This window comes from Mesoplodon mirus, assembly GCF_964341445.2.
Source record: "Mesoplodon mirus genome assembly, chromosome: 2".
Classification (NCBI taxonomy): Eukaryota; Metazoa; Chordata; class Mammalia; order Artiodactyla; family Ziphiidae; genus Mesoplodon; species Mesoplodon mirus.
The window spans coordinates 15275855-15288876 of NC_138977.1; the positions used below are offsets into that span (position 1 = coordinate 15275855).

At 34.5% G+C, this 13022-nt stretch overlaps 1 protein-coding gene across 7 annotated transcripts in view; it reads right to left on the reverse strand.

Annotated features, from left to right (window-relative positions):
• The window catches only part of BANK1 (B cell scaffold protein with ankyrin repeats 1), a 322904-nt gene that overhangs the window by 200038 nt on the left and 109844 nt on the right, over nt 1-13022 (reverse strand). For all 7 annotated transcript variants that reach the window (XM_082602768.1, XM_082602766.1, XM_082602765.1 and 4 more), the window contains exon 6: nt 11158-11263. In XM_082602768.1, the coding sequence (XP_082458894.1) occupies nt 11158-11263 (106 nt within the window). The remainder of the gene's footprint in view (nt 1-11157; nt 11264-13022) is intronic.

Here is a 13022-nt window from a genome sequence, read left to right on the forward strand (position 1 = left end):
GACTTGAGGATATGGGGAGGGGGAAGGGGAAGCTGTGTCAAAGCGAAAGAGAGGCATGGACATATATACACTATCAAACGTAAGGTAGATAGCTAGTGGGAAGCAGCCGCATAGCACAGGGAGATCAGCTTGGTGCTTTGTGACCGCCTGGAGGGGTGGGATAGGGAGGGTGGGAGGGAGACGCAATAGGGAGGGGATATGGGAACATATGTATATGTATAGCTGATTCATTTTGTTATAAAGCAGAAAGTAAGACACCATTGTTAAGCAATCATACTCCAATAAAGATGTAAAAAAAAAAAAAAGAGTGAATATTACAGAGACTATTTCCTGTTATCAGTTAGTAATGGACACTATTTATGTTTTTTCCCTAACCCTATGATAAACTTATAGATTTAAACTTATTACTTTTGACCTTGAAAAACCTACATTTTTTTGTGTCAACCCAGAGGAGGTGAGCATCTGTGTCTCATTCACTGCACACAGTTCAGTGCAGCACATTCAAAAGGCTCATATGCCAATGTTTCATTCTGTTAATGGCAGATGCCATAGATAAGAGGTAGAAAGTAAAGAAAGGAAAGAAAAAGAAAAGAAAAGAAAGTGACATTATGTATAGCTGCCTTATATTCCTACAAAGAAGAGCTCTTTTATTTTTGGAGCTCAAATAATACTAGTCTAATACCTGATGCCTACCAGGGTTTCAATGATTTTAGTCTATGGTTAACTTTGCTGCCATTATCAAATTAATGTGGTAAATATTTATTGAGTGCTAGAAACTCTCCTAGGCGCTAGGAATAAATCCGTGAGAAAAAGAGACAGGGCTCCTTCCTGAAGGACAGTATTTGCCCATAGAGGCAAAAGTGGTGATTTGAAGGAAATCACGCACTGTGAAACAAAAATCACCATGTTTCTGGGACTGCAAAAAATAACATAAAGAGTATCTGAGATAATTTCAAACTTGCCTTTATAAATTATTCATTAAAGTACTAATTTTAAATAATTTAGCGGAAATAATTCATAACCTTTCCTCTAAATGTAAGATTATCTTCCTGGGAAGCTTCCTCCAACTGTCCCTCTTTCTCTGGGCTCCTGTGACCCCCTGGAGCTATACCTCCTTACAATGTATAGGGCTGCAGTGGCGAGGAGTGGTCAATAACCTCAGCCGGGCTGACTGGATCCAAGTCCCAGGCCTGCCACCATTTGAGCAAATGATATAAACTCTCAATGCCTCATCTGTAAATCAGAGTTTAAAATATTACCTACCATGGGTTTGTTGAGAGGGATTAAATGAGATAAAGTAAGTAAGGTGCTTAGAATTATTCTTGACACAGAGTACACAAAATGCAAGTGTTGGTTCTTATTAGTACAGCACACACTACATTAGTGAGACTTATCTTTGTGATTTTATTTTCTCTTCCCTCTTCTTGGGTGCCTGCTGAGTGTATGGGTTTTATTTATTTTATTTATCTCACATTCCTCTATCTTCCCTCAGTATCTAGAAGAGTATCTAGTTTGAAGCCAAGTGTGTTAAACTTCTAAGAATTCATGAGGGTTTATTTTTATTTTTAATAATGATACTCAAAAAAATGCATTTTTGAGATAAACAATCACTCTAAGACTACTTCATTCTGTATCCATGATTTTTAGTCCTGGGACATGGAGTGATTGAATTAAAAAAATCTGCTATCTTGACTTTAATGTTATTCATGTCAATTTTATTCAGGTACTTAACTTATCAAAGAAAAGAAAAGAAAGGAATAGAAAAGGAAAGAAAAGGAAAGGAAAGAACAGAAAAGAAATTGTACCACCCTTTACTGCTGTGTTCAATCAATGGTTTCCTGGTGATTCACAGACCGATAGCATCCGCATCATCTATGAATTTGTGAAAAATGTAAAATTCTTTGGCCCACCCCAGATCTGTGGTATCAGAAATTCTAAATGGGGCCTAGCAATCCGAGTTTTAACAAACCTTCCAAGCGATTCGGATGCCCACTAAAGTTTGAGAGCAAAAGTATCAATACAAAAAAGAATGGGGCTTGGTTTGCATAAATAAGCAAGAGTAGATAGCCAATAAAATTGAGATTAACCTAATAGAGAGTGAAATAAAACTGCAAAGGATACAAAGTATGTCTGGACTAGACTTTCTCTCCATTCTATTCAGTTTCTCTAAGGGTGTCCCTCTTTTATCATGGTTTACATTTTTAAAAATATCTTCTCATGGGTAGTAAACAGAAAAGATTCAAATAGAACAGACAGTTTAATGCTAAAAGATATTTCCCTTAATTATTTCTTAGAGAAACACAATCTGACAGCACTGTGAGAAGTAAAGCATTGTTAGAAACAATATTTCAACCAAACATCACACATTATATTCTTACAGAAGGAATCTTCATTTGGATTCTGTTGATAATGATCATGGAGGATACAATTTCTTATAGTCAGTCAAATATCATGGGCAGAGGTCATGCTTATTTCCCAGATTGCCATTACTGCCAAGAATTTCTTCTGTAAAAGTGCAATTCTCAACTTTCTGTGAGAAAGCTCATCTTTCTGGCTTCCAGGATGACTCCAGTCAGAAACTGGTTCTCAGCTAGATAGGAATGATGTGAAAGTAACTGAGACAATGGAGCAAAGTGCTTGAACTTGAAAGCTTGTTCTTTATCGTGTGCTGTTAATCCTGCTGTTATCACACACTTTGGATTCTCAGACTAATTTGTTACATTTTTTTTCCTCTTCTGCTATCCTGGTCCTTGTATTTTATACTGCCCTGTTCATAATCTGTCCTGTAGGCTTCTATTCATTCCTTATCCAAATATCTATATACCTAAACTCAGTCTTCAACTTTGGAGATGCTTAAAATGAAGGAAGGTATATACCAAATGAAATTTAGGTTCACTACAAAGAAAATGAGTCCAAATGGCAGTTAATAGAAACTTGACATAATCCTCTCCTCTGTTTCTTCTGGATAGTGCTTTTTTTTTTTTTCACTTGTTAACATCTTGCATGCTCTCAATCGGTCTGAATATTCAATTACTTTTAGATATTTTACAGAATCTGGGGGGTCTTGGGGAGCAGTTAATCAGAACTATACTTCTTTATCTTCGCAATATTTGCTTTAGAGACACTATCCATTGATACAGACTTTAAGGAGAAACCAAAAGATCTACATGGTATTCTTGGCACAAAGATTTGGGGAACACCTGGATCCACTGGGGGGCATTTTTGGTATTAATGAATAGTTTTGTAAATCACAAATTATTTTGTGGCATTTTCCACTCTTACTCTCTGAAGTAGGATGTGACATGGTTGATCACTTTCTTCCCTCAGAAGCATTTTCTTCACTTGTCTCTTAAGACACCATACTCCTACTTCAGCCGGCATTCCTGCTGTCAGTCTCCTTTTATGGAAACTTTTCTTCCAGATCTCTAAATACTGCATTGCCCAGGACTCAGACTTTTGCTCTGAACTATACTTTTCTATCGAATGATCTCATCCAGTCCATGGCTGTGAATACCACATATGACCTCCTTCCTGGGCTTTTGACAATATGTCACCATCGTCCCTTTCAAATATCTACCAAGTAAGAGCAAGTGTCAACATCTCCACTGCCAACACCAGGTGACAGCCACCATCATGTCTCCCTGAGACCACTATGGCCTCCTATCTGGTTTCTCTGCTTCCATTCTCATACACCTGTAATCTGTTCTCTATAGCAACAATTTTTAAAATGTAAATTAGATGATACCAAACCATTTAAAAATCTTTGCATGACTTTTCATCACCTCCTAACTCCCTATACTCTCACTTAACTGTATTTTTGTCATTACCAGTATCCCTTTTGAAATAAAACTGCTTATTTTGTTATTGTTTTTCTGCTGCCCTCACTAAAATAAAACTCCATAAAAATAGATTTTTCTATAATGGTCCCCTGTGTCTGGAGTGCCTAGAAGAGTGTCTGACACTTTGCTTACACTTGTAATATAAATGAATAAATAAGACCGCTTAACAGAATCTTTTTTGATCAAAGTTTTCTTAACTGAGAGAAAATATTACATTTGCAGACTCACCTTCTTCATCTATAACTACAGAGCCCTCAATTATTACACAACTGTTCCCTTACTGTAACAACACAATTATGTGATGTTACAGTGATGGCAATGAGCAGAATGCGAAACGAATTATGAATGTTGTTGAGAGGTGGAGAAGGTTAACCACTCATTGGTCAAAGTGGTCAAGGGTTGGCCTCAATGCTTGTTGGACTCAGGATGGCACATGGCCTATCTCTACAGTGTTACAATGCAGCCTGAGACCAGGGAAGTTTCTTTGATTCTGCAAGACATATTGCTCTGTCTTCCCTACGTTCCCAGTAGACTCAAGGTCAGAGGTGCTTCCTGGTCTGAGGAATAACTCAAATATAGAGAAAGCCAAATTCTAGCTCCGATATAAATTTTTCTTCCTTTCCCCCCACCTCCTTCCCTAATTTTTACTTATATCCTTAAACCATAGTCATGTTTATAAGCATTCATTTTCAAACTTCACATCTGGAGAAATACAGACTCCTTGAAGAAACACTGTAAAAGTGAATAATAGCAGTATAATACTGAAAAAAATGGGTGGTTTTTTTTTGGTTAATCAAGTAAAAAATCATTTTGCAGGATTCAAAGTGGTTGTTTAATTTTATTATTATTTAATACAAATTAAACCATCAATTCATGAAATTAACTTGAAAATATGCTAAAAATATCCTTGGTAGGATATGTGAAAATCTGTACTGGTAGGTTGTGTTATCAAAAAAAATGAAGTGGAAGAATCCATCATTTTACAGTCAATTTACATGCCAAAGCTCCAATTCACTCAAGCTCTACAAGTTTTGATAATGTGTTATGTGTGAATCTGTTCCTAATTTTGTGTATTTACCAACAGTGATGTGTTTGTTACTAATTTGAAGTGAGTTTACATGACTACATTTTTTCCTATCATCTATTACTTCTCATGTCAGAATGCGAAATAATCTTCACCATTTCTTTTCTTTTGCATTGATTTCTTCATTGCCCCAATTTTCTTCTCCAGTGGTTTAAAATGAAAACTAGAAAGGTCCACACAACTTCATGCATTGTGAAATTCATATTTTGGGAAGACATTAAAAATTGTTTTTTGTAAAATATCCTTGATAATTGCTTCCATCTGTTCCTAATTTTCTTTTCAGGGAATAAGATTAGTAATTCCTCATTTTCAAAAACTTTTCTTTCCATGTAGAACAATGCTACATTTAGAAGATCCCTGGCTCAATCCCATAGGTATCAAGAAAAGGAGTAGTCACAAATAGTTTTAAAATAATAGTTTTGATGTTAACAAAACCATGAAATAAACAGAAATAAAGCTAACAACGGTTTTTAAGAATTTCAAAAAATATTTTTTGGAAAGATGTTAAAAAACCCAAATAAATATCATGCTTATGACACAGAGAGTTAAGTATAATAAAAATGACAGTTTTTACTAAATTAATCTACAATGTTCTTTCAATTTTATTAGAGTATTTCATGGAATTTGACAAATCGATTCTAAATATAGGACAACTAAAGGACAACTAAACTTTAGGGCAACTAAAGGAATAAGGAGAGCAAAAATAATTTCAAGAATGAGGTGGGGATCAGCTCTGATACCAAGTTTTATGATGAATTTAATTATATGCTTCATAATATAACATATAAATTAAAAGACAAGCTATGAATTAAATAGGCATTTGTAATGTATAAAACTGACAAATGTTACTATCCAGTATATATATATATATATATATATATATATATATATATATATATATACATATATATATATATATATATATATATAGACAGAGAGAGAGAAATCTCCCAAAATTCAGTAAGAAAAAAATAACCAACATAAATAAATGAAGACTATTAAATGTAAATTCACTGAGGAAAAATGAAATGTAAATAAACAGAAGAAAAATGCTCAACTATATCTGTAATGACAATGTCAATTAAAAAGTGAGGGCCTCCCTGGTGGCGCAGTGGTTGAGAGTCCGCCTGCCGATGCAGGGGATACGGGTTCGTGCCCCGGTCTGGGAGGATCCCATATGCCGCGGAGCGGCTGGGCCCGTGAGCCATGGCCGCTGGGCCTGCGCGTCCGGAGCCTGTGCTCCGCAACGGGGGAGGCCACAACAGTGAGAGGCCCGCATACCGCAAAAAAAAAAAAAAAAAAAAAAAAAAAAAAAAAAAAAAAAAAAAAAAGTGAGATACCACTTCCCGCCTGTTAGACTGCAAAAAATATATTTAACTTACAGTTCTTAACATAGATAAGATGTGGAACAATGGCACAATACTGCTGGTAGAATTATTTATAAATTAGTAAAAGTATCTTCCACAGAAATTTGAAAATATCTAGCACTACAGAATAAGTACATACCTGTTTAACTCAGAAATTCTATTGGTAATTGTATCTCCTGAGGAATTATAACATATATGCATAGGAATTCATATGTAAGAATGTTCATGATAGAATTGATTGCAACAATAAAACATTTGAAAACATTATTACCCATTAATAATAATGGGTAATAATGGAGAACAGATACATACTGTGGTATAGTCAAACAATCCAATGCTATAGAATATTTCAAATGAATGACCTAGATCTACATAAAGACATGTATAAATATAAAAAAATTAACACTGGGCAAAAATAGTACATTGAAGAAAAAGTATGATTATCATTTACACAAAATCTACAAAATTGCACATGACTGTATATGAATTAAGGAAACAAATGTATGTAGTAAAAGAATGAAGAACTGCAAGGGAATGGTCATCAATAAGTTTAATTAAAGTAATGGTTACTTTTCAAGTGTATGGAATCACAAAGGGAAACAGAAAAATTTGACTATATCTGTAGAATTTTACTTCTTATAAAAAAAGATCTGAAGCAAATGTGACAAAATGTTAAGATCTGGCAATCCTAAATGACAGGTACAGGTGTTGTTTATATTATTTTCTGTATTTTTCTGCATGTTTAAATTATTTGATGATATAAAAAGAAACAGCTCAGTGACATTCAGTTCTCCTCTACTCAGATAGCAAATGAGCTATTTTCTGTGAACCTAAAGATATTACAAGTCCAAGATAAATCCTAGGGCCACAGTGACTACTACATGTGTACTGAATATCCAGTTACATGCTCCTCATTTCACAGACATTTTAGGAGATAATATACTGAATTAATATTTCCACATGTCGCTGGTGATCACACGCTGTCCTGTTTCAGATTAAGATATTACCACTTTTTGTAAATGGTTAAACATTTTGACATGCTTTTCTAGAAACTGGCATGGGCTTTGTTAAACCATTCTCCTTTCTGGATGAAGGTACATGATCTGCCTCAAAGTAACCTAGTTTCCTTTTCCCCAGACTGTTACTTCCGGAGATTTAACCTGCAACTCCAGCCACTTTTAAAAACAAGCGATACAACTTATTTTTTCCTATCAATAACAAGAGATCCTCAGCATTACCCAGCCTTTGAAAGGGTTTGGAAGAGAAGTTAGGGAAATTCACATACCTGCTGCAGCTTAAGACTTATAAGACTCTGGAATATGGCTTGAAACTCAAGATAGGGGAGAGCTACAGAAGGACTAAAGCAATTGTGTTAGTCCAGGTGTGCTGTTCTACCTCACCACTACACCAAGTCAAGTCATTCAACCTGATCTCCTGGTGGCTCAGACCATGTGTGTTTATACAGACAACTACAACCAAAATGGAAGCTGCTCACAGCGATACTCTTATTTTAAGGGATGCACTCTGATATCTTCTATTCTAGTGTCTTATATATCAGAAACATTGTCTGTTATGATCTCCTATATTGATTTCACAAGCCCTGATGATTCACACACTAGAAAGTTGTTAGGAATTATTTCTATGACTATTATGTTCAAAGTGCATGTATGATACATTGCATTAATATATCAAGTTCATTTGGAAACCTTTTATTATATTCTACTTCCAGGGAGAACTTTTTCAGTGGAAAATTCTTATCAATGGAAAATGGTATTTTTAATTCAATAATGAAGCATTACAGGGTAAGAGAACATTAAAGCAGATTTGATTTCCTGTACACTTTCTATCTTATCTCTGCAATACTCCCACCCCCCCTCAACTTTGCCTGACTAAGGGAAAAAAAAGTAAATGAGGAAGTTTATTGGCTAGACAGAAGTGAAAATGACCAAGACATAGTGGCATGGATAGCAGTTTACTTATTATAAATGAAGTGACAGGGACTAAATCCAGAATTTACCAGAATCAACTTGGAAAAGAAAAGAGGATGGAATAATAATAAGATAAATAGTTTTGATTAACATAGCATTTAATTTCATATTTTTAAAGAACAATAGGTATCTGAGGGTAGTTCCATGTCTCCTCCTTAGGACAGGTCAATACTAAAGTATGCTCTGTCAGTTCCTTATGATTATTTCCCCTCACAATGTCCTAACCTCCAATTTATTTCAGCTAAAATATAGAGTAATAAATAAATGTTTAATAAATGAAACATTTCACCAAATAATTGGAGAACTGTCTTCAGGGACAGACATTTGGAAATATACCCAATTCATTGTTTGCTGAATTTGCCTCTCAGAATATCTCTAGTGGTGTTTCTAGAGAAGTTCTTCAATAACCTACCATTAATTCCACTTTATGTATAAAGGCTTCTCAAATCTTATCATCAATTCAACTTAAACATTATGAAAATATAGGTGCAAGGTCTTAAAGACCAGATATTCTGAGGCTGACATTGATCCAAGATTACAGGGCCAAGGAGGCAAGCAAAACATGAGTTCAGCCATATTCATGTCTATCTTGCATATTTTATTATGTAATTTGTGTTATGTTATTTTGCACTTCCACTACGAATTAGAACCTAATGTTATGTTATTTGCTTGTTATGGGTTTAATAGCATCTGCCATCTAGCAATACCCAGCAATATGGTTTCTGAATGAATCACCTAGATTATATTGAACTTTCCATTTTTAGCTTCTTTTTAAAAATGCAATTTTTTATAAAAATAGTTTTTCAAATACAGAATAATCATTACTTTCTAAGAATGGTTCAAAATTTTCATATGCTGTTAACTTTCTAACCTTTGTAAAGAGAGAGTAATATGAAGCCATTAGGGATCGATAAACTTGGCTGCCCACTGGAATCATCTGGGAAACTTTAAAAAGTACTGATAGCTGGAACCCACTCCCAGATTCTTCATTAATTTGGGGGGTGTGGCCTAGGCATGGGATATTCTGAAGGCTCTGCAGCTAATTATAATATGCACCAAGTTGGAGAACCACTGCTCTAAACCCTTGATACTCAGTGAAAGGTCTGAGCACGAGCGGCATCAGCTTTACCTTGAAGTTTGTTTGAAAAGCAGAAGCTTGACTGTACCCCCATACCTACTGAATCAGATCCACATGATCAGGTGCTCCAATTTAACCAATCCAGAATTCCTTTTCTATAAAAATAAAGGACCAAGTCTATTCCATCCTTTCCAATTCTAAAATTCGTATCCTACAACCTAAATGAGACACTGAGAAGCACTTTCAATCCCACCTTGAATTCTTTATCTATAAAATGAGAGACCACAGCCATCCTCTCCTCTCCAACCCCACAATTCTCATTCCACAACCCTAAACAAATATAATGCTGAGGGAATTTGTAAAGTTGTGTAATAACTCCATCTTCATACCTTTGGATACACTTTCTCTTCCTTAGAATTCCTGTTTCCTTTCTCTTTTCTCACTGAGACACATAATTCAAGACCTAGGTAAAATCCCACCTCCTTTAGGAAGCATAGCCTGAAGAATAATCCAGCTTTTCTCTAAAATTCTTTTGTCAGTATAATGAATTTCATGAAGTGTAGCACCTTGTTTCTTTCTATTATTACATATATATGATCTTGTTTCTCCAGTTAAATGATGAGTGTCTTAAGTGAGAGATCATGTCATGTTCCTTTTCTATCCCAACCTAATGTCTAAACTTTGTAGTGAATTGTGTTGTTAAAATGTATATGGGAAATAAAAATAAGTTTGCACTACTATCACAAATTAGTTATTCAAAACTAGCCTACCATTGACCTTTCCCCATAATGTAACCTCACCATACATAATGCAGGTTCTAGCACATCTGGGTGAATCACAGTCGGCTGTGCCTTAAGGCTCCTATTCTTTTCTTCCTGCTTCCCTCAGGCCTGCCAGCCTGATGATAAAACTGCTTCAAATAGCACAGAAAAAAATCTCTGCTCATTAGTCCTACAGTATGCCTACAGGAGACCTCTAATATCCTTTTGCTCCATGCCTATCTTACTCACCATTACATCTCCATCATAGTGATTGGCACATACTGGGCATATAAACGTACTATAAACAATGTGTCAACCAATTATGCAGAAACAAACTAATATAGAAAGTATGCTACTGAGCTCGTGATAAAATTTAAAGTATGATTTTTTTATAGTATCTCCTATATATGCTTTTCTTTATATATGTATATATATATTTATATGATAAAAATAATATGTAGTCATTGTACAAAATACAGATAAAGCAAACTAAAAAAACATAATCTCCGAAACTGCACAACCCAAACATAACTGTTAGCAGAGGCATATCTGTCCAGACCATCAATTTATATATATATATGTATATATATATATACATATATATAAACATATGCTATTAAACATATATACTTTTTAAAACAGGATCACACTCTATCTACTGCTGTATACCCTGCTTTTATTTGATTAAATATATATCAAAGCATCACTCCAGCCAGCAAATCAATTTATGATAAAATTTGTTTATGATGGTTGCATTAACAGATGCACCAAAATTTATTTGATCAGTTACCTATCTTTGGAAGTTATTTCCATTTTTGGTAACTATAAATAATGTTATGATGAACAATTTTCATCACACATTATCTAAATATTTCCTTAGAATAAAAACCACTTCTCTCACCAGGGATGGGGATTGTCAAAACATTTCATCAGCAATGCTATAATATTTATATTATAAATATTGCTATAATATTTATTAAGTAGTTACATACACTGAAATGTGACAAATAGAATAATTGATGCATTTGGAAAATACTCACATTCTTTTTGAGGGTAGATTTCAGTTTGGAGTGATTGGAACTCATAATATGGTATCTCCTGTTTGAATGTTGATGTGAGAATATGATCAAGTTCATCAATGTCATTCTGTTTTCAAATGAAAAGGAAATTTTTTCTTAGTTCAGGTATATACAGAGAAACTCATCTTAGTGTAATATAATAGAAAATTATTGACTGGAGGAAATACTGAGTAATCTTTAATAATACTTACACCTTTTTTTTAAAGAATAATACAAAACATCAGGGACTTGCCTAAAAGCCAATTATTAGAATAATAGAAGAACGGATGCAAGAAATAAGTCTTTGCTTTTGGATGAGTTAATTTACTTAAATACTCACTAATTTTAGAAGAGCATAACAGGAGGTCAATGATAACACTGAAATTTGTTTCAATAATAAATTCTGTTAAAATACATGTTACATTTTAATAAATGAAATAATAAAATGATGAGTCTGATTCTTTACCTTAAGGGTTAGCAATGGAATAGTCTTAAATAGATTATTTTATTTCTGTGTCAAAGTGAGGGAGAATATTCATCTTGGCCTATTTTTCCCCTTTAACTATAAAATAACTATATATCAACTTTATTTCCCTAATCTGAACATTTTGGGAGGAGCCATGCAGAATCCAAGTGTTCTACTACCAATGACATAACCTATTGCAAAGGCCACCGTTCTTTTGAACTGAGTTTTGTGAAGCAATGTCTGGGACCAAATCGACGTGTGACATAGTTGATTAAAGCTGAGGAAGTGGGCCAATCAACAAAGCCATGGGGTGGAGAGAGAACTGTGAAACAAAAGTGTCCAATAAAGACGTTTGAAATGATTTCCAAATAAATTATACATATCGCCAATACGGAGTCACGGAAATTAAATGACTGGATTGAAAAAAAAAAGATGTTACTCTATTTCTTCATTTTTCAATAATCTGGGCACCTCAAATAATAAAGTGGTTCAGGTCTTTCTGGATTTTCTAAAAGTCCTACCTAGAAGTGGAGAGAAAGGATGAAAGTCTTTTTCTCAACCTATAGCTATGGAATGCAAAGCAAAACCCAACATTAATCGACTTAATGCTATGAACTATGTGAAGCCCTTTCATCCAGATCATTTATAAAAAAAAAACAAAAAAGCAGATGGAGGGGAGATGAGACAACAAGCTCTGCCATCAAGACATTCAGGGACTTGTCATTGTTTTGGGGCAATGAACTGAGTTCTAGGTACTATTATACAAAATCTCTACAGGTCAGGTACAGGGCAGGCAAAAAGGGAAGTGGCTCAATTCCACAGAGGAAGAAACAGTCAGGAAAGGCTCTATGGAAGAGATGACCAAAGTTGAGATTGCTATGCAAATAAGGAGCTCTGGACTAAAGGCACAAATTGCATATAGTCAGGGAGGTGTCATGGAGCATGACCTGGTTAAGGATTTCAGGAATTTCCATAAGACTGCAGAAGAATGAGAGAGAGGAAGTGGGCATTTCAAAAAAGTGCCTTGTATGTCTGACAAAAAGATTTTAATTCATCAAGCAACAAGGAGTTGTTTAAGGCTTATAATACGTAACATGGATATGTTTGTTATGTGGATTAAATTAAGCTTATTTAAGTATCAGCATAACTATGACTGCTTATGCGGTTGAATATTGATATGAGTGGGACCTATTCTATTAATAATGTTGTGAAAACTTTATATTAGAGTAATTATTACTCAGTCTTTTCAGGAAGTCTTTGATAGGAACAGTGGGGCAAAACATTACTGGCAATGTATTTGCACATTCTTTATGCTAAAGCTCAAAAAGAATATGTCTTAGCTATAGGACTTGATAAAAGGAATTAAGAAATTATAAAAACC